The 23,294-nt window shown below is 44.0% G+C and overlaps 1 protein-coding gene across 1 annotated transcript in view; it reads left to right on the forward strand.

Moving 5' to 3' along the window:
- ADAMTS15 (ADAM metallopeptidase with thrombospondin type 1 motif 15) overlaps positions 1–23,294 on the forward strand; it is a 232,752-nt gene that overhangs the window by 147,044 nt on the left and 62,414 nt on the right. The window contains exons 2-3 of the mRNA XM_085647224.1: positions 7,537–7,669; positions 13,684–13,851. Coding sequence (XP_085503350.1) covers positions 7,537–7,669; positions 13,684–13,851 — 301 coding nt within the window. The remainder of the gene's footprint in view (positions 1–7,536; positions 7,670–13,683; positions 13,852–23,294) is intronic.

Here is a 23,294-nt window from a genome sequence, read left to right on the forward strand (position 1 = left end):
TGCTTGTTTTCAAAATCTCTGTCAGCTGTTCCACCGTTAACAAACGTTTTACTTGCCCAGAGGCGAAGTATGAAAAGGTATGACTATTGATGCAAGGCGACGAGTGGAGCCCCCAGCACACTGCTTTGCATGCATCTGCACTGTATGGGAAGACATTTCATGTTGGGTAGCATTGCGTTCAGTCTGTAACTAACTCCAGGTGCATGGCTGTCTACATGCATTTACTCAACATTATGTAAATGTTGTGACAGTGTTATGGAACTTATTTTTACCAGTTGTTCATAATTGAACATGTGCAAAACACTGCCACGTCATGGTTGGAAAATATGTTAGTCATTGGCCTGCTGCTTCAGGGACGTGGAACACAGAATCTACCCACTCAGCATCCGCAGAGATTCATTATTCCTGTATTCTTACTGCACAGAGAACATAAAAATGAGCATAATGTGTTTCAATCCCTAAAATGTCTCAATAGTTTACTTAGACATGCATGTATTTTAAAACAAAACATTTCTACTACAACCACCATACAATGGAAAACTTCAGTAAATTAAATCCCTGGCAGCCGAGTAGGTACAAAAACAGCGATTGATGTGATTGGAGTACCTGGGACAGTATAATAACTGTTTAATGCATATAATCCACATTATACCCATTCACATTTTTTTTTATTATGTCCACAATTTCCGACATAGGGAGATGAAGTCACTTGCTCAGAATCACAAAATGTTTAACAAGTGTCAGCATCAGGATTAGAACCCAGGTCACAAGAGTCTCAGCTCGGCAGCCTATTAGTGGCAGACACACCCTCCCTGTGTGCATTCCTGGGAAGCCTGCGGCTGTAAAGCTGTGTGGTGTGTTGATATATTTTTCGCCATTCTTCTTTTGCCACCTCAGTCGAAGTAAAAATGTGGCATGTTGAAGGAGGATGTCTTTTATTGGTTCAACGACTTCAGTACAATGCTTATGTTGTTCCTCTGCCCCGAAGACCACACAAGTGCCATCTTCAGATGAAAACAAGAGGATGTACTTACTACTTAAGAGGAGACATGTCTGGTCCTGAGCACAAACATGTCTTCTTTGTGTTACATTGATTTTGCTGGTCCAAAAAGTGGTATCAGTGTCTACAGCATACAGTAGACTATTTAGAAAATATGGTTTCAAGAGATTTCAAAGAATGTAAGCTTTGCTATCGTGTTTTCACTTCGGTTTGCGTCTTGGCTATTTTCTACCCTCACTTCCTGTATGAGCCCAAATTGTTTTTGTGTCGATGAGTTTTTGACACTAAATGTTTTTAAGTTCGCATTTACTGCTTGATAAAGTTAGTAATCTATACGCTTCTAGTATAAACTACCCGTACCTACTCTGACACACTCAGTGGTGCTGGAACTACGGGTGCGGGAGGGGCTGCACCCCCTCTATAAATATTGGAAGAGGTTAGATTGAAAATGAATAATAAAGGGACTCTTCAAATGTTTTCATATACAGACTGTCACATTTCCACGGTACCCTTAGTCAAGGAACGTTATTGGCCAGCACAACGCTCTAAAAATGGGTCCGGCACCATTGCACATAACATTTAGAGATGTGCATTTATTTTGAAGTTGTATAAAGCAATGCATGCAAACTTTAAGCCACTTCAATCTACCGGAGTGTTCAACAGAGTTTTGGGGAAGTAACCGCTGGGAGGAAAGATGGGGTCAGCTCAGAACCCAGGGAATATCACCTGTCCGATGGTTTTCAGTTACTGCTCCCCCACTTTGTGATACTCACTTGAAAGCCTGGTGTTCACTTTAGCCTCTACATGTTCTTTGCAGTAGGCATATTAACACTCTGTGCTACATTAGATAATTCAAAGCTGCCACTGGACAACACTCTCATCTCTCTCCAGCAGGTACATGCATCACTGGTGTTATCTTGACACTTTTATTGTTGTTTGAAAACTGCTAATTATACAAGATACTTTGCAATGCTTTTAAAACTGTTGCCTGCGGACCCCCTGGGAATATGTCACGGACCCCTGGAGGTCCGTGGACCACAGTTTGAGAAACACTGTTTTAAATCATTTTGCTCCATATATGCTGTAAACTTTTTGGTCGGTAATTGTAAACCAATTCTGCATTAGGAGCAAAAGACGACCCTAGGGATGTCAGCTTCTAGCTGCTGTAACATTTTGTCTACCCCGCTAATGTATATTGAAAATAGGAAGGGGGTAGGGAATAAGGGTGGGCGGAATTTGCGAAATTCACTTTCGCAAACTATCGCGAAAATGTTAAAAATCTCTGCAAACACGCGGAAATATCACGAAGACGCTGACGTTTTTTTCCCGCCCGTTCGCGGTATTTTCTGCGTGATCGCGGAACGCCAACTTACCCAATGCGGTTGCTCACGGGCGCGAGATCTCAATCATCTCATACGCTCGCGGTGCATGATCGCGAGAAGAAAGACGTGATCACGCGACGAATGACGTGATCGTGTGACAAATTACGTTAATGCGGGCGCGATCTGTCGCGAGACAGTGCAAATGGCTACCAACAATCCAACATCTCGTGGAGAACGCGACCGGATCGGGAACACTTGTCGGCGAACGCGAGGATTCAGGTAAGGCGATCGCGCGCACGTGAAAGTGTATTTTTTTACTGCGCGAGCAAGTAATTTTTTTTCGGTAAGATGCGGATTGCGGATATTTTGACATTTTCGCGCTCTCCGCGGAACGCGAAAATGGCAAATTATCGCAATTTCCGCGAGCGGAATGGAATTTTAGCCCAGGCCTAGTAGGGACACAGCCTTGCCTGATGCTTCTAGTAACCTTAAATCTTGGGGCACATTCTCCACCCACCCCATACCTTATACAACCTGTTAATCGGGCATAGAGCTGAGATATATGTGAAATAATGTCAACTGGGCCTCCCTGTTCAGCCATACTCTTCCATAGTTTTTTGTTATTTACCAAGTCAAAGGCATTAGTCAAATCTGCAAAGCAGAGATGGGTGTGTCCCTGTCTTGCTTCATTGTATTTCCCTATTATAAGATTGAAAGTGATACACTGTTTGATGGTGCTGATATTCCTTCCAAAACCATACTTGGTATCAGTTGTCACCTGATTATCTTGTGCTCATGCCACCAATCTTTCCAGAATCATTAGTCCCATGATTTTTGATGTTGAATCCAGTAGAGATGTTGGTCGATATCACTTTGCCTCCTCCTATTCCCCTCTTTAAAAATTGGCACAATTATGCTCGCTGACCAAATGGAGGGAATGATCTCCTTTGCAACAGCTTTAAAGACCTGAGTTAGCGTGGGGCCCTATAAGGTCAGGAATTTTCCCTTTGGCTGATTTTTCTATTGCACTAATAACCACTGCCAAACTAACTGGACTTAGGGGGATAACTGTTGACGACTTTTGATCTTCTTGTATTTTATTCCCCTTTTTATTTACTGGATTGAAAATACTACCAAAATGGCTAAGCCAACTAGATTGGGAGACTGTTGACCTGACCCTTGGCTAACTATCATCTTTAAAAAATTGGGAATTTATTGTCGGCCAAAAGAATGTCTGATCTCTTCACTCCACTGCCTGAACCAGTTTAGTCTATGTCTGTTCCTGCAGTAACTTTTTCCTCTGTCCTAATGCTTGTTAATAACAGTGTCGTAATTTTATAACCTCTGTGTGGTCCCTGTAGGGTTATTTTCAAGCTCCAATTTGCTTGTGAACATGAGGTGTCAAACCAGCCTGTGCAAATATTGTTAAAGGCATCTACAATCCTTTCAGGGGCTTCCTCTGGATATGTACATACCATAAAATCTTCAATATTCTTATTTGTAACTCTACCCATGATTGCTAAAGCATCAACACCAGACCATTTGAGGCTAATGCCATTCTTCCTTGCTACCTTTATGTCAAAAGCTAGCTGAAGTGCTTCATTATGGTTAAGCTCTACTGTTAGGGTTAGTGTAAGTGGATGATGGATGTTGAAAAATCCACATAAAGGAGCTCAACAGATCCAAACCATGTGTGGAAAGCAAGCTATGGTCAATGCAGGCGCTACGCCCTTTCCCTTGATAGGTGTGCAAGGGGGCATTTCCATTTTCACTACTTTGTTCTAGAAGTTCAAGGTTGTACTTGTGGATTACTTTATTTAGGCTATCTCCATATCTATCATGAGGAAAGTGATTCAGTGTATTCCCTGATGCATCGTTGTGTCCACATAGATTGACCAAGGAGTATTTACACCTACTTAGGTTAAAATTGCCCACCCAGATGAACACACACTCATCCCTCATGCCCCTAGCAAAAGCTTCCAGTTCCCTATGTAGTTCTTCCGCAAATGTATACCTCGAACTGCCAATAACATTGTTGTAAATATTTATCAACACAAAAAATAGTTTTTCGGTTAGTCTGGAGAAGAGCCAGCTGGGAAAATTGGGATTTTAGATATGTTTCATTTACTGTTACTGTAGTTGAGAGTAAGATTGTCAAGCCACCCTTTGCCCGCCCATGTGCTGATAGAAATCTATCAATCGAGAAACTTTGTTTGTGCCATGTTTCCTACAGGCACAATATGTCTTCCGTGCTTGCATATTTTTGCCACTCCCCATTATCGACTTTGTTTTTTCTTCCTGCATTATTCCATAATCTGAACAATATGGTATTATTAACTTCTATAACGCTTGGTGCCTGTCCTGTACCTATGAATAATACCCTAGTATACCAAAGATTTCTTGGTTTTCTAATACTTTAACAGTATTTTGCAGTCAATCTTGCTCACCAAGATTTGAAAGGGGTGCTTGTCTATTGGTCATCATTGTGGGAAGACCAGATCTGGGAAAAACTAGTCTATCAGTTGGCGGATGACACATTATTCTTTTCAGATGATCCAGGGGTGTGTAAAAGAAGACTAGTGGCTCTGCGGTAATCCTCCCCTCAAGCTGGCCTTGGTGTTGTTGTTTACATTTTACATTAAAAAACAAGGATTTAACCACAGCTGCATGTCTAAAGTTTATTTTTTGTAAGTTTATTACTATACAATCACCCTGGTCCGTCTTCTGCGCATGCCCAATCCATTTTACCCTTCTGGCAGTGATGATTTCCTGAAATAGAAAATGAGTGCCACAATTGATCCGCCAACCAATGGGCAGCGATATTTTTTAAGTCCGACCAATGTTATTTGGTATGTGATTCCAATTTAGGGACACCTTTCAGTATAATAACATATGGTATGGCGTCTGAAGGAAGACTTAAAGTGTCTGGTGTGGGTGCCTGACAACCTGGGTTGCGTTTTACAGATATTGTAGCCAGAAACTTTTGATGTTCTAGTCCAGTCTTTTTGTCAGATAGTTTTGGGATGTTATCTCACTTTCAGTTTTTGGGGTGACTGGGTTGAGTTGGTCTGTATCCCATAGTTGAAGTTACAGTCTTATCAACTTTCCCAGTGCTATCAGTTATGTATTTGGTTGGAACATTTGGGGTAGACCCCCACTCTGTGTGGTAATAGTAGAGGTTGTTGACATACAATCTAGGAGTATGACCCTCCCCTTTATTTCCCTAAGTTTAGAAAGGACTTTTTTCCCAGGTTTATCAAACTTCCAGTGTAATCTTTTAATCAGAGTTTCGAGGTTCTTAAAGACCTGTATATCAAAGTCCCTTGGGATCCCCTTTTGCGTGTCACTTTGAATTGAAGATTTTACATTTTGAGCTCTTTTTGCATTTTTAGGTATAGCCCCATGTTTTTCTACTGGGTGTTTAGTACTTTGAGCTGGAGGGGATTCCATATGGTGCTGAGATTCGATCAAGATGGTATTTGGTGAGCTTTTAATTATGCCAGACTTATATTCGAACAGAATGGGCTGTTCCGTTGTTTTATCAGGGTTGGCAGGTATTGGGTGCATACAAAGAAAGGATATGAAGTCTCCCACAGGCTGCTCCATACTGTTCCCCATGGCCTCATTTGTGGCTAATTTTGTGGCTGCCATTTTTACGTCTACATTAGTTATCTCACTTTAAGTGAGGCCCACTGCATCCATTAGATGATTGGCAATGGAGTTAGTCATTGAACATCTTGGGTTCTTTCCTGTCATGTCTTTGGCAAGTTTTCATTTGACCATGTTGTAAATGTTTCACTTAGGTTTCCCTTTATAAATACTTTTGCTCATATGCGATTAAATCTGTGGTCAGGTGATGAGTACAATCAGTGGATTTTAACAGAGGATGGATTAGTGTCTCCATAGTGTGATATGGGTTTACAGAGCTCTTGATATCTGTTTTGTGTATTGGGGTGCCACGGGTTTGTCATGAGCTGATGTGACTATGAACAAAAGATATCGCCTATAAGAGCCAGGAGCAATACAAGTGTATATTGGTGCAGAGGGGTGTTCATGTCTTATAGGGACTAGGGTGGGATTTCCCTGCCAGGCAAGTATCATTAGCATGCTCTGGTTATCAACTGAATATTGTTCAATAATTCGTACCTTTTATGGTCAAGCTAACTAGACTGTGCATGCACTGCCTGTTTGTGAGGCATATTGTGGCTTACCAAGGATGTACGGGGGATTGGAGTCACCTCATTGCTTACCATTGGCTGACTTTCCTGCCACTCTCATCTATCTGCTTATTATTTGTGTCTCAGCTTGTCATTCTTGCGGTTGTCCCTTCCTTGAGGCAGTGTCTCTTTCCTGTTGCTTTGATTGGTTGGCATTTCCTCTTCCACTGCTTGCTTTTCAATCACAAAATGTTTAGTTTTCTGTTAAGTACTCCATGAGAGCGCATCCACTTTCAAACTATTGAGCATGTGCACTTCTTTCCCCCTACACTCCGTGTGGCTCTCCATGCCCCCTTCCTGTTTCACTCACCTATGTGCTTCTTCCCATTGACACCAACACCCTCTGCGTTGCTTCCCCCACCTGCTCTCTCTGTGTTGCTTTCCCGTTCCTCCTGCCCTCCCCGGTGTTGCTTTTCTTTCTCCCCTGCAAGCCTCCATGTTGCTTTGCCTTCCCAGCCTCCTCCGTATTGCTTTGTCTCCCCACCATGTTGCTTCCATTCCCAACATCCTTTCTTGTTTCAAATTTTTAAAACATGCTTTTCACTTTTTATTTTAGCTACTGATCCAACTTGGTTTGGTAAGGAAAATGAAAAAAATAAGTGCTTGTGTCATTTTGTAGGTGCGTGCATGCGTGGTCTGTGTCCCTTAAAAATGATGCTGCACTCGTATCAAATATTCTTTTGAAATTTCTAAACTTTAGCCCTGCTGCACAGCATTTGAAGATGCTGTGCAGCATGTCTTAAAGCAATATGTAATGACAATAGGGCACAAAGGCAATACAAGGTTTGCTAATGCTTGTTGTATATCTGCTTGTGTGCACTGAAAGAGTGACGTCTTGAGACTGAGAATTTCTATGTTCAGTATATTGGAGTCTCAGGAAGGTTTTGTACAGGGGAATATGTTGTTATTGAACTGTTCTGATAGTCACTGATTCGCTGTCCTAGCATGCATTGTTCCCTACCATATTCTAACCCTATATCCTCCTTCGTTCTGACAGGACCTGTGTGGCTCCACTACCTGTGACACTTTAGGAATGGCAGATGTTGGCACTATGTGTGACCCGAAGCGGAGCTGCTCTGTGATCGAAGATGACGGGCTGCCTTCCGCTTTCACAACAGCACATGAATTGGGTAAGTCACCACAGATGCATGTAGTGAGGAGCACCTTTGAGAAATATACCTGTCTACAAATCTGGAACTTGACTGAAAAGTAGCCATATTTTGTAGCTTATGACTGCCATCGGACCGCAATGATTTTCACCTTTCTAGCCTGTCATCTGGACAACTATTGGAAATTCATATTTTTTAAAGACTCCGTGCCTTGAAAAAGTCCATAGCAAATTAGCCAAATGGGCGAAACATGTGTCGGCTGTTCTCTGTCTTCTTTTTGTTTTGGGTATCAATAAATAAAGAACTAAAAATGTATGATGCGTCTGGATATTGGGACATTAATCCCAGGAACCTACACATATACAATTGGCACAACCTGTCTCACGCACAATTATAGCCCTAGAGCTACGAATGTCAGGACATGAGAACTAAGTCCATCTGTGAATTAAGATTTCTATGCCAATGCACCGAGCACTTAATGACATGAAGAATACTTAAAAATAATTTGGATATGAGATTGAAAACTAAGGGAGGCAATTGGTGAATCAACCATCAATCTAGTGGCGGCATTGCCTCCTGACTGATACCAGTGGTGGGCAGTTCACCAAGTACACAGTCCTGTGGTAGAGTGGCCAGATCTTTTCACATCCAGTGATTTACAATGGCATTGCAAGATCTGTTACAGATTAAAGTTGTGTTTCAGCTATTAACTTCCAGTCTTATCCTTTCTGAACCCCTAAGAAAGGGGTAGTAGCCTAGTTGTTAGGAAATTTTCTATCTCTGCGCATCAGGGGCATTTTCTCACATTTCTCTGTGAGGCTGCCATGACTACCATTGTAGTCTCGCATTGGAGGGAAACTAGTGGAAATGGCATCACAGGGGCTGCACTAAAATGTGCAGCCATTTAGATGCTTCTTCCTCCAGTATAATAGGTGCCTAATGAATGTTTCCCATAATGGTTAGGACTGCACCTTTCAGCAACCCACAAGTGGGTAGTACTCTAAAGTTCTTTATTTAAAGACTTGACAGTTTAAATATGTTATATATGTTGCCCTAAGGTAACTATAACTCGCGCCCCTGCCATGCACAGTGATATTATCAATGATCTCAAGTCATGATTGATGTAATATGTAGGGTAATTAGCAGGGCATAGTGAGGGAATGAGTTATAATTACCTTAAGACACAAGTTATAACTACTTGAGATAACTATAACTGGTGAATTTCAGTGGTTTCAGAGGTTAAAACGTAACATTTCACCTAACAAAACTTAACGTTAACCATTGTTTTTTCTGTGAATTCCTAGGTTTTTCTTAATGTAAAGCCCGCTGAGCACAACCTCAGGTAGGGCCTGGCCTGCCATCCCCCAGCACGCAGCCAACCCCACGCCCCACAGGGTGCTCGGTCATGCATGGCGTGGGGTTTGCCAAGGGCCTGGCCAAGCCCTGTGGCTAACCACCTCAAAGCCAGCAACCCCACAGTGCACATGGCCTTCAACTATGTGCTGTGGGGGGTTTGGCAACAAAGCTTGGCCCTGAGAACCTTAGGGCCTTTTTTTTAATTAAAGATGAGGGGGCGCCATGTATCCCCCCTCCTCAAGCCTTCTTAAACCCTGTAGACCCCATACCCCAGGGCCACTATTAAAGTTAAAGGGGAAGGGGGGCAATGCACCCCCCTCCATGAGCCTTGTAAGGCCCTGGGGACCTCATCAGGGCTGTCTTTAAAATCAAAGGGGAGGGGGGCTCGCAACTCCCCTTCCCGGGACGATTTCAGCCTCAGAGACCCCATCACCCTGGGTCAGGCACATTTTTCGGGGGGGGGGGGGGGGGTGAGGCATGTTGCCCTCTCCCGGGCTGCTTTTGGACCTGGAGACCCCACCCCTTGGAGCCTGGGTGCATTTTGGGGGGAAGGGGGGCATGTGGCCCCCCTCCCCAGGCCGATTTTGGGCAGGGGAGACCACATCCCCCAGGGCCTCTAATAATATTTACGGGGAGGGGGCAGGTGGCTCCCCTCTCTGGGCCTATTTTGGTCCCCGGGACCCCATCCCCTAGGGTCTGGCATTATATTTATGGGGGGCAGGTGTCCCCCCTCTCTTGGCCAATTTCAGCCCCTCTGAACCCCTCCCCCGGGGCCCGCATACTCTGTGGTGTATTTCTCATGAAAGTTTCACTATGTGCAAACAGAGTGGTATTGAGGAAACTCTCTCCATAGAGACCACACTGTTTACAGTACCCAGTTCTCTACTGGTATCAACTTTATTTTTCAATGTAGTTTCAGTGAGCTTCAGGGGTTTGATACAGATAAAAGCTATCCACAGTTGGTCATTTGATTTGGAACTGACATTCACAATTTTTAGGAACTTGCCTGTTATACAAAAGAAATCTTTATTGCGTTATGATGAAGAATATGGAAAATGCACAGAAAAACCTTTTGAATATTGAACGAATTGGAGAATAAGAAAGCATTTGATAAAGTATAATTGAAAACAGGCCAACTTTACATCCTTTTCTGTGTGGCTTGTTACAATAATTCTTCATGTACTATAGCAATTGGAATCGTCCCTGCTATTCAACCACATGATCCTTCCAGTGCTAAAGAGGTTAAAGGTGAGTAAAGAGAGAGAGAGGTTGTAAAAGGAAGGGGCAATGCAGGGGCAGCTAGATTATAGTCGGGGACGAGCAGATATCAATAGAAAGAGCGAGTGAAACAGGAAGGTAGACAGGGATATATAAGAAATGAGAGATAGAGACCAGGACAATGCAGGTATGGTTAGATTGTAGCCAAGAGGGAGAGATAAAGAGGCAAAGAAATTGAGTGATTTGGAGTCTTTTTAAAGTGACCTATTGGCCACTTTCGAAAGGTTTCTAAAATACACACATTTTAGGTCGCTGGAGTAATGAAACTTGAGGGGGGCCCCCTCCAAGGCACGTGGAGGGCCCCCCTCCCGACTAAGTTAGGAGCTCTCCCCACAGAGTACTGTGCTGAGGGTGCCCCCTGGACATTGGAGCCCTCACCTCCCCCCCTCATCGCAGGGGCTGCGGGTCCTGTGTTACGCCACTGCTTTGAGTAATGTTACTGTATTTCGACTCCGCACCAAGATGCCGATCTGATAGTGCTCACATAAGGAATGTTGTCAAACAATCAATCAAATGAAATAAAAAGAGGAGGGAGAAAGTGAACAGAGGGGATAATAATAAATGTAGGAATCTTAAGGACGTATACATCTAGCCCTGTGGAATATTTGGTGAGTCGCTATTTGTTCAATGTCTCGCTCAAAGGTGATAAGATCTTGAAACAATCTCTAGACCCACAGGATCAGGATCAGGTGTGAACAGCTTGCTGTGCGATAACTCTACCAGGGATCAATCACTCAGGCCTATGGGATCATAGACAGATGAGAGCCAATGAAATCATGCAGGAATCATTTATGTTGGTAATCTCACTAGTGTTTACCTTTGTACAATTATTAATTCGCTATGTCTAGCTTGTGATTGGTGGAACTTTATATTTTCTTTTCTTAACTTTTATTCCTATATCGTTTGTTTAAACGAAGGCATTTTGCCTAAAGGGTGTAGTATGCTTTTATGTCACATGTTCTAACCTTGTTGCAGTGTTGATGATCATTGGTTTTTATGGCTGATTTACCTGTAACATTAGTGGTCAAGAAACTGAAGTATTCTTGATGATATGTAGGAAATGGAATAGAAAGAGCCAGAGAAGGGGGAAGACAGTATTGACACTCCAACTCAGTTAACATTAAGGAGGGCAAATTCGTGGGATAAGGGGAAGAATCCTGTGCTCAAATAATTAGTCAAAACCATCAAGAAAAAATGTGCACAACTAGTCTTGTTCCAGTTCTCAGTTTATAGATTAATTACAATGCCAAATGAATCCCCTTATAGGCCATAAAAATTTCAAATCAGAAACCAATTCTCTAATAAATGAAATAATACAATGTGCCTTTAAGAAATTAAATAGCCACAGCACGTAAGCAAATAATCAATTAATATTATTAATCCCTAAATATAAATGGGCCACCTGTGCGTGCAAGAGAAAAATCAAGCAAAACGTCTACTGCCAAAACTGACTCAAAATGAACATCCTTTCAACAATACCAAAGAGTGCTTTAAAATGTGCAATGCTTGCAAGGTAAAAAATGTCTAAAGCCTAATGTATTTTCTATATAAAAATGCGAAAACCATAATGGCTAAAAATATGCAGTTCCTTTTTAATGTTTTAGACAAAGCCTGCACAGAATTTTGTGGCATGGCATTAAGAAAGGTGATACTAAAATGTTACATGCATGGTAAAAAAAATTAGGCTTCATTTCCAAAACACCTCCTTGCAAATGATTTTCATCGAACGGTAAGATTAGAAATGCAACTTAATGCAATGAACTGTTCTGCTCATTCATAGTGAGGGACATAGCAATGGAGATTTAGCTCATGCCCTTCAAATGTTTCAAGCACATCCTCTCGGCAAAGGAAGCTTTAGAAAAGTTACTTTGAATGTAGAGAACAGAGACACCATGGCTGCAGGTGAATTTCACTGATTTTCTAAAAAGAAATTCTTGTCCAGAACACTTAAACATGCACTCTCAGTAAATGTGGCATTGTACGGCTGGTTATGCTAACTGAACCAAACCTATATTAAGCATTATTTTATAATGGAGACATCATTTACATACAGGGAGGCAGGAAAGTAGAGTGTGAGAGAGATACGCAGAGAAGGAGAGGTAGAAAAGAACAAGTGGGAAGAGAAAGAGGTAAAAAAAGAGTGAGAACTAGAAGGGAGGGGAACAGAATGTCAACAAAGGGCAATACAAGAACAATTGGAATATAGACCTTCAAACCATTGTACAATCCACTGCAATAGTCAATGCGTGAGTGAGCCAGCCCAAGGAGAAGGGCAATATTCTTAGAAATCTGTGCTTTCAGAGCAATCCCTGAAGGTAGAACTCATTCTTCATCACTGTATTGACTTGCATAGTGAACATTGAAGACACTGATATCTGACTGAACGTAAGCCGGTTGTACGATTAGCTGGCATGTGAAGTGACAGTGAAGAGTTTGGGGTCTAGTGCATGAACCCCTCATTTAGGACCTCTGGTGACTCAAAAGAGATTTGTTTTTTGTATGTGTGATGCAAGAAACCCACAGTGTGATTTTTAGGAATTTGTTTCAGTTTCCATGAAAGAGGAAAGTGTATCATTGACTGCGACTGGCCGCTTCAATGGATGTAAGCATATACCAGCAAGGTGTGAGAACTAGGAAGCAGCTGCAGTAGGACCAGACAGAATACTGAAGGCGAATGTGCGCTCCTAAGCCATGCTTTGGGATATTACTGGCCACACAGACCAGTCCACGGAATGTAAGCTCTCTACCACACCGGCTTTGTGGTCTAATGGAAAGCACCTATTTAACATGTGTTCAAGAGCTGTGGATTCTCATTGGTAAAGCCCCCCTCCCCAAGCGAGAAGGTACTCACTGTTTGCTCTGTGCTGCATCATGGCCTTTCAGGGGACCAATATTAGTCAGCCATCTTGAAGGATCTCCTTAACACAGGTCACATTAGCATTGCATCCACATCCTTGTGGGCGGACATCTACCCATATTGGGTAAAGAATGAACAAGAGTGGACAGTAAGGATGGCCATGGTCCTCACCCGCCCTGGAATTGAAATCAAAGATATCTGGTGACCTTGTGGGCGGATGGAGTAAGACTGTATGTCAGTAGAGTAGGGTAATGGGAATGTGATTGCAGCACTGAAGCAGTTGCTAGAATAGGAAATGGCATCATGATTATGCAAAGCTTGTTTAGACAAATGTTTTTACGGAGTAAAGTAAATAGCCTTCGGAGCCTCTGGGAGTTTTTCAGTACACAAGTGGGAGGTCTCGCTTGATGGAATCAAATGTATTGTTTCATGGATTCTATCATTTCTGTTTGTACTTTGCGCTTTGCACATTTACAAGGGCTTCCTCGCCTTATTGTCCACTGTGATAAATGCCTCACTCATGCTGTGTTCTTCGCACCACCAGGTCACGTGTTCAACATGCCACACGACAATGTGAAGGCCTGCGAAGAGGTGTTTGGGAAGCTGAAGGAGAACCACATGATGTCCCCCACATTAATCCAGATCGACCGTGCCAACCCCTGGTCTGACTGCAGTTCTGCCATCATCACAGACTTCCTGGACAGCGGACACGGTGAGTGGTTAGTAGAGTAGGACATGGTAGGAAAGCATAGGGGCTTTAGGCAGAGGACGACCACTGACTTTGTATATTCATGCCCCTTAATTACTTCCACATAAGCTCTTCATGTGTGGAAATTCTGAAAAACTGTAGGAGGGATTCGTTCCCTGCTGTAGGCTCAAGGTTGAATGAGTGACTGAATGATTATTGCACCCATGAGGCTCACACTACCTCAGTGAGGTCTTTTGGCAGCAGCTAATCTGGGGTGCAGAAAGAGACAGTCAGGCCAATGGGCACATTACAAACGCCGTGCACTCAGTGTTTCATTTGTTTTTAAAAAAAAGAATGCACGTGCCCACATTTTTTCTTAGTTGGACATCACCCATTCCCATCACTGGCACCACCCAAATTCGGGCACCTGGAGGCACCGATCCCACTGGCTCGGTCATCAAACCTGCTAAGGTATTCGGTTAACAACCTGCTGCTGAACCCCAAATATACACCAGTGCAAGCCTCCCGCAATTAACATATCATAACTCATAACAAAAACATAAAAGTCATAATTAAATCACAACAAAACAACATAAAATAAAACACCAGCACATGCCAAACACCAATATATAATACCACAAAGATCTTCCTAAAAAAACACCACATAACATACACTTAAATTACAACATAGGGAATACAGCCTTCAAAAACATAACATCCAAGTCAGCAGCAGTTTTTGGAGCAATTGTACGGTAATTGTCAAAGTGCTGCAAGGAGTAAATAAACTTTTTGTGTATTTGGCATAGATCATGGCACTCAATTGGTAACCACCCTCCCCCCTTCAAAGCACTATAACTAGGAACACGATGAAGAAAGCGCGGGGCTTGGAGGACGAGAGGATATGCTGGGCATAAGTGAGATGAAGGATTTCCAGTTTCGGGTCCATGGGGTACTGGACAAAGTAGACATGGGGTTAAATGATCACGGCCAGGACCGCTGGAGGATTCCTGCGGTAACAGAACAAGACGCTCTGCAGATACCTGGAGATCTGAACTGAAGCCGCAGAGTACTTTTAACGGAGAGTAGACTTCCTCCCTTGTGGCTCCTGACTTTCATGTTTAGCTTGAATGCTGGAACCATAAATAGAATTTTTATCACACATTTTTTGTTATTTTACTCTAAACAGGAAATCTTACGTGTTGTTGTAAATAGATGTACAAGACTGTCAAGAAATTCCTTAAACCCACACAATCCCCCGTGCCAAATTCGAACCCGGATCAGAGTGGGGGAGGGGCCCGGGGCTTTGATTTTTAGCTGCTTTAGTGAAGATGCGCTGCAGCCGAAGTGCTGTAAAAAAGGCTGAGCGGTGCAGTGGAGGGGACATCCCCGGAGTAAAAATGTGCTTTGAAAGATGTTTTTGGTGACACTGGGAACAGATGGATAATGACCAAAATTGTGGCACCACATTCATTCCACCACATTCTAAAGAGGTCGATTTGTGGTGTTGTGGGTGGTTGCAACTCGTGTATGTACAACGCTAATGTCCCGTTAGGAACTGTCACTTGGTGGTTGCATGAGCCAATTGCGTTGACATAGCGCAGGAGGTTGGATGTCAGCTGCATTGATTTATGGGAAATCTGCTGTTAATATGCTCCAATGCAAGTGAAATGGGTGGTGGGATAAATACCCTGCTTTGCAAACATACGGAGATCAGTTGTTCTCAACAAAGCAGAACCACATCACAGTTCATGTGGCAACCACTGTTACCCCCCTCAAAGCCCAGCAGCCCCTGGGGGTTTCATTAGCAAGTCGGCTGAAGATCTGGCTTTGGGCGTAGGTAAGGACTCAGAGTCGGAAGGTGCACAGGCTTGGGGCAGTAACTTCCTCTCCGACCGGCGCTCCGGCTTGGGCAGCACAGGGTTGCACTGACTATGCATGGAATTGTGTGACTTAGCAGAACTGTGGACCAAGTCCCAGTATTTTTGGCAAAGTGCAACAAGCATGCAGCAGGCCTGATGAGCCCTGCCCCTTTTTTTCCAGCCATTTGTACAGAAGAAAATAACCTCGGATACTACAAGGGGCAGTTTCCCCTCTACCCTGCATCCTAAACCATGAGCTCTTTCATGAATCTTGCAGTGACTTCACCTGAGGGGCAGTGAATGTTGGTGACAGTGGTACATCCTTGAGGTACACCGACAGAACATCACACATGGGGCACGCCTTACGCCGCCAGCCAATGGAAGTGAATTAGTCCTGGGAGCCACCTCCCACATGACGGACTGAATGGGTTCCGGCATCCCATACTGTGGCATAGCCAACCAACTGGAAGGAGGTAGAAGAAAAGACAGAATTAAAGAGGAACTCTAGAAGCCAGACATCAAAGACGGGTTCACCATTTAAATCTAAGAAGGAAAATCCTTTTAAAGTAGGGAACTCATTCAGGAGTTGATGCCTAATGTGGTGGATGGACGCAGGAAGTCATCAGTATACTTACAGTCAGAATGGACTGTGGATTACAGCTATGCAAAAAGGTGCGTAGTAACATTTAAGATTGAATTGTAAAAAAAATGGGGGTAATGTTAGCGTTAATAATAATAACCATTACCATGTTTACCAAGTAAAGGATTTAAAAGAAAAAAACATGCTAAAGGAAATAAGAAGATGAGAAGTGGTGGAGGTGTGACTTATCTTGCTGAAAGCAACAATTAAAACAGAAGGAAGATGGGTGTATGCCAGTGAATAAAGGTGGGCACAGCTCGTGTAATTTCGTGTAGTAAATTCAACAAAATGACCCTAAAATTACGTATTATTACGCACAGTTATGCAAAATGCTTTCCATACTCAAAAAATTACCCCCACGATCTGTTAAAGTTAAGATTTAACTCGAAAAAATTATTTTGAGTTGTTTTCTGGTTGCTTATTCAGAACACGGCCACTCATGTTCAGATTTGTAGTTTTGCATTTTAAAATTGAGAGAATTGTGCACTCGGGTAAAAACTCTATCTGAAATGTTTGTGGACCACCTATGTTAAAGGAACTGCCATTTGTGTTAAACACTGTAATTTCTGTTCAAAAGTTACCCAAATGGTACAACTCATGCTAAAATTTCGCCCAGGAATTACGGGTCTAGCGGAATGGCCTAATCTCAATAATTTTGCATGAATTTAATTATGCATGATTACCAAAGTAATGCCAATTACTCCAGCTTCATTAACATTTGGCCCAGGCCTAAAAGTCATATGATAATGCCTCCGTGTTAACGTGTATTGCTTTCTGATGAGATTAGCAAATTAAACAGATAGCCTTTTAAGGATGCCTACGCCTAAAAAATTACATAATTTACATCAATCCCAAAAAACAGGAGACACAGCCAGCACATGTGAGAGTAAGAGCTAAAATGAGACAGAAAGAGTGCAAAAAATGTGAATAATGTCATTATTGTTATTTATCTTATGAGAAGTTGCTATCACAAGATGCCAAAGATTGGACTAGTGCTAACGTGCGAAACACTTTTTTAAATTCCATAAAATTCTGTACAATTTTCCCAGTTAGTTTTTTAAAGTTTCGCTTGCAACATGTTATCCAAAGTAAACCTATGCAAGGCAAAGGGAGAGTCCCTCGGTTGTTGTACCCGCTTGAAGTTTTGGCACTTCTTAAAGCTTGTGCTGGCTTTAATTCTTACCATTAGCCTCAAGTCCAAGTTGTGCCTTTCTGCAAGACTCTCAGCAATAAAGAGAATCTGGGAAAGTACTCGATTCAGCTGTACCCTCCCAGGCTGTGTGTCGACCAGCTGGAAGAGCACGCCCAGCGAAGAAAGCACGGGGCACTCTCCCTGCACTCAGGAGCCCCTGAAAAGACTATCAAGAACAGGTGAAAAGAGTGCAGCAAGAACCGATGCCGAGGCATCCCTGGCATGAAGCAGATTCATCAACCGAGCGCAATCAACCACCACACTCTGATCACTCTGACAGCTTGTTGGGAAGGGCACATACCCTGTTGCCTGTGTGGACATTTGCGGACACGAAAACAACCAAGAACAAATGTCTTAGTTGGCATGGATTATGTGGAGTTACATCACATGTGACCCTTTCCTCTCCCCGCGAAACACTCTGTAGGGGTAACCATGACATATTTCATACTCACATGGGTTGGGCTGGAAGGTAATACAATCATGTGATCTCTTCCAAGGAGCATAGTGTTAGTGGTAAACATGACACCACACACACCACCAACACACACTGAAGCTAGGGGGTGGTTAAATGAACCCCTGTGTACTTAAATGTAGACTACACCTTTGGAAATACCCACGAATCATAGACATCTGCTCACTGAGAAACTAAAGCTTAAAGAGGCCAAAAATGTGGTGGCCACCGTAAGACTCCACGTGGTCCGTCACTGTATCTGCTAAAGAAAGAGAAGGTTGACTAACATTATATGAGAGTAGGATCTGCTTTTTATGGTTATCCCTACTTTGTGCTGCGGTAATACTGTTTTTCGACTTTAGTCTGGCTGGGGCCCTGCTATTCAGGACCCCAGCCTTGCTGCTTCCTCTCTAAATTAATCCCTAGTACCTTAGGTACACCACAGATTGGATTCTGGGGTGCCCTTATAAGTCTCTAGTATATGGTATACTATGTACCCAGGGCATAGGTACCCCAGAGGCCTACCAGTGGCTGAAGCATGTATTATGTCACCCCTGGGAAGCCCTCCAAAATGACACCACAGGTCTGCTACTGCAGCCTGGGTAAGGTGGTGCATGCACCCCTTCCTGAGATATAGGTTCACTATATCTCACGCATCACTGCACATAGAAACCTATCAGTCACCCCTATGGCAGGCCTTATCAATCCTGAAGGCAGGGTGCTTGGTTTTGTGTGAGAGGTTGCCCATGCATGAGCAAATCCCCTCTGCAGCCTTCGGAATCTCTTCTCCGGGGTTGTCTGTGATGCAGCCTGACCATATACTCTTAAGTACATTATAACCAAACGATAAATGCTAACTTTGGACTGGCTGCACGGAAACATGTTGTGTTTGGTGTCAAGCACCTTGAAATCATATCCCCACACCAGTAACTAGTGTGGGAGTATGATCCCACCCTTCTAGAGGGAGAGATATGACAGCACCAGTATACCCGGTACCAACTCAAAAGAGCCCTGACATCGCAAAATGGATGCTGCAGCCACAGACACGAGTCTGGCCTTCTGCTGCTGACCGAAACTCCAGCAGGGGAGGCCTGGATAATAGGTTTCGGGTCACAGGGAGGTGTCACCACATCCCAGACAGGCTTTAGCGTATTGGGTCTGGGTGGGTGCACTCCGAGAGTGCTTTGAAGTCCTGCACTGGGGGAACATTTGGTGTCCCTGTGCATAGTCCAGTTCAAACCGGTCACAGGGGCTATCAGCCCCTGCTCTGGTGGTAAACTGGACAAAGGAAATGCCACCCCTCTTTCCAAACCCTCCCATAGGTGGGTCCCCAGAGTTAATCCAACCCCTTCCTTGGGTATAAGATAGGAACCCCTGTCAACAGGACTTTAGATATTCCTGGACGAAACTCTGCAACTGAATCCTGGACCTTCGACGATCTGTTCAACGCCAGATGACTGAAGTATCTCCCTTGGAGTAAAGGAGTTACTCCCCTGCTTGGCAGGCACCAAAGACGCATCTGTCCGGTCTTCATCTCCGAAGCTCTCACTGGACGCCGAAGACTTTGCAACACCAGAGGTGGATTTCCAGACATCCGGAGGCCGAACCGAGTCCCCAGCAAAGCTGAGACCCGTAGCCCTTGTGGGTACCGTGGTAACCGGAACCACTGGACACCGTGCACATTCTCGACTTCTCCTGAGGCTGTGCATTGGATTACTTGTAGCCCAGGCCCCGAGCAGAGAATCCACTGAAGATTGTCAGCTTAGTCACTCCGAGTGACCGTGGGCCGCCATTTTGTGATTCCTCTCAAGGTCCCTACGTGATCCCTCATCCGTCGACTAGTGGGTCCCTGTGAAGGTAACTTTGACTTTCTTTGGGCTTCCCTGGTTGATCCAGACGTGCCCTCACTCCTCCTTGCTGGGGGAGTCCCTCGGACCTTGATGGTCCGCACCGAAGCATCTTTCTCCTTTCTGCGTGGGTTGCTGTTGCCAAGGCTTGTTGTGTCCAATCCGGGCACTGATGCTGCAGCACTCGACATCCTTTGTGGGACAGCTTGAATCCAGATCCTGGTTGTCCTCGGCGCCTGCTGGTCCTCGTGGCTGAACAGTCAAGCTTCACCTTCTTCACCTGAAACATCGGTGGGCATTCATCTATCGTGCCCCTGGTCACTGGCAAGTGACCCAGACTCTGTCCTCTCTGCTTTCATGTTCTTCACATCTTCGATCCAGGCTTGGATCCCTTTGGACACTTTGCATCTTCCCGGCAGCAGCACTTCTTCGCCAGCTTCCATTGAAAACGACGACACGACTCGACACCATTTGACACCTATGCACCCGGCTTCCCTGGGTGAGTTAACTCGAGTACTCCGTGCTTCCGTGGGTGTTGACCTTAGAACTGTCTAAGTCCAAAAGGGATTGGTCCTAGTCCATCTCTAAGTGTCCTTTATCTTTAAAAAAATCTGATCGTGACTTTCCCCATAGAAGCTAACTTGAGCTCGCGGCTGTGTTCTCACACTGCACACGGCCCCCATGGGTCCCCTGTGTCACTACCTGGGATGGTTCCTTGGGGTCCCAGCGATTCTACAGGCTCTAGGCCTTGTCTCTAGTTAAGTCGTGGTTCTTGTACCACTATTTTAGTATATGGTTTGGCTCGCCCCTAGGGCCTAACGTGTATTTGTGCTACTTTACTGTCTGTTTTGAAGTGTAACTTATGTGCTTTTACCTCTAGCCTCATAAAGAGACTAGAGGGGTGTGTTTAGTAATAAATACATATATTTTATATATATACCTGGTGTGGTTTCCTTTCATTTAGCCATTCAAGAGATTATAGTCTGGTAAAACAAGCTGCTTTACATTCCTTCAAGACTTAGCCTGAAGGCTGCTCTCTATAGCTACCTCTAGGATAGCTTTCAATAAAGGTTGTCTTTAACCTATCATCAATAAGGGGTTGTTTGGACTGGTGCAAGGTGCCCACTTTAACTAGTGGACAGTATATACCAGGCCAACTTCTCACAAACATTAAGGTCCTTCCCTAAAAAAAAAAAAAACAAAAGCTAGAAATATGTAAAGAGAAAGACACATATTAACCGAGAGTGCTGAAGAGGCAGAACAGAAGGAAACAGAACGAGAAGAGTGAGTGAGTGAGTGAGCAAGAGACAAACAAATAAGGAGGTCTGGCTTTGTTACCAGGCCCATAGAACGTTTGAAATATTTCACAGGAGTCTGCTTTCTCTTTCCAGGAAATAACGGACTGATGGAAATGTTTTTAATAAAACTTCTCAGCTCTAGGCAGCTTGTCTTTGCCTTTTTATAAGGGTGTAGACTAGCCCTATCCCACCTTACTTTTCGCGTACAGTGACAGTCCGCCTTGAACTGATAGGCCACGCCTCCTCTGAATAACACAGCTACACTGAAATATGAGTTGCCAGAGTTATTCAAAATTGGTGGGAAGCGTGTCTTTCGAGCAGTCTAGACAATCACTTTTTGTCTTTCTTCTGGTCTCATTAAAAACATTAGTATGCTCCCCTTTTGAAGCGTTTCAGTCTCTGGCATCAAACTTGAGCACAACATCCCTTTTTAACAAGGTGTGGGTTTGCTGGTTCCTGCTTCCTTTCTCACTTCAAAAGTCAAGGGTCAGATTATCTAAACTTTGCACCACTGTAATTCAATATTGCACCAATACTGACACTGACTATCTAGTTTAAAACGATATGGCACTGTTTGCTTGGTATAAAATGACGCTGCTCCAGTACATTGTTATATAATCTAGTACTTCACATTGTTCTTTTCACCATTCCGGCCATATTATACCATCTGCATTTCAGCAATGCCATTATCACTTGCTTCTTCCCTCCATGCAGTGTATGTCAGTGAAGTGAACGCTCACTGCTGACAAATGCTGTGTTCTGATGGTAACGTGTTGAATTCCACAAAGGCAGATTTAGCGTCCATCCTTGTAAAGTTGGCAAGTTCAGTACTATAAACTGGTTAAGAGTACCGTCTGTTATTTACAAGGCTTAGAAGAGGGGGCATGATGACCTATGAAAAACAATAATATAATAAGATGGATATGAATAATAGATATGTCTATACTATCTTTTTTAACTCAAGGGTTCACAAAACATGCTGTTTGTCACATCTGCTTTGTCAAACCATGCATTACCAAAAACGACCTCCCTACAAGTCAAGTGGTGACCTCGTATATTAGCTGCCTACTACAGATGGCAAAGTACAGGGCCGGACTGGCCGCAGCGGGCACCGGGCAATCCCCCGGTGCGCCGCACGGGTGGGGGCTCTGGGGGCCGATTTTGTTACAGGGCCGTTTTTGCAGCATAGCTGCAAAATCGGCCCTGTAACAAAATCGGGCGAAAACCGGCCCTGGCAAGGAGCTCGGCGGCACCCCTTACCCCCCGCGGGGGTGGGGAGGGAGGCGGCCGAGCACTTTGCCAGGGCCGGTTTTGGTTCCCAGTCCGGCCCTGGCAAAGTATGGTGGGTATCAAAATCAGATTCTGTAGTGCCAGGTAGGGGCAGACTGACCACCATCTCTACTTGGTTTATGCAGGACAGGCCAGCTCCATTAAAGACCTTGGGTCTGGTCAGTTCCCCTGCTGGTTTAGGACCATTCAACTGTAGATGTTCACATTCCCCCTAGCATCTTTAAAAGTAAAATGTGTATTTCTAAAGTTGTGTGGTGCAGGACACCTCTTCCTTGTATACAAACGCTAATACTTTGCAAGCATTGCTGCACAGCTTATGTTCACAGTGTACAGAGCTGTGTGAAGGAAATCCTAGAGGGCCTTTTGAGCAACGGCGGCTCCTCTGTCTGAGCGGAGAAGCGTCGCCCATCAAGCCCCAGAGCTGAAAAATAAAATGGTAATAAAGTTTATTTATTACCATCTTATTTTTCACCAACCCATCCCGAACTAAGTGTCAGGCCGGGGTGGTGCCAGTGCTGACGAGTGCCAGCAGCAGGGAGCTATGCGCTTTAAAATGCGCATGTCTCTTTGGCCGGCCGTCTTGGCATGCCCAGCCAGACATGCACATATTAAAGTTCTCTAACCTAGCTCTCTTAGACAACTGTGTTAGAGAAAGTGCAGGCCTCCAGTGGTCTTATTAGCATTGAGAGTGCCTGCGCTATCCAATCCTGGTGCTGCTCTCGTGCTGTGAGAGCCGTGTCAGGATTGGTTAGTGCAGTTTTCTGCATCCAGAGCTTCTAGATGAGGTAGGAGGACATCACGCTGCAAGTTAGGAAGGTAAGTCTATTTTATTTTATTTCTTTTTTTCTGCCACCCCCGCTCACCACCCTCAGTACAAGCCAGCCTCCACT

Source organism: Triturus cristatus, chromosome 3_2 (genome assembly GCF_964204655.1).
Source record: "Triturus cristatus chromosome 3_2, aTriCri1.1, whole genome shotgun sequence".
Taxonomy (NCBI): Eukaryota; Metazoa; Chordata; class Amphibia; order Caudata; family Salamandridae; genus Triturus; species Triturus cristatus.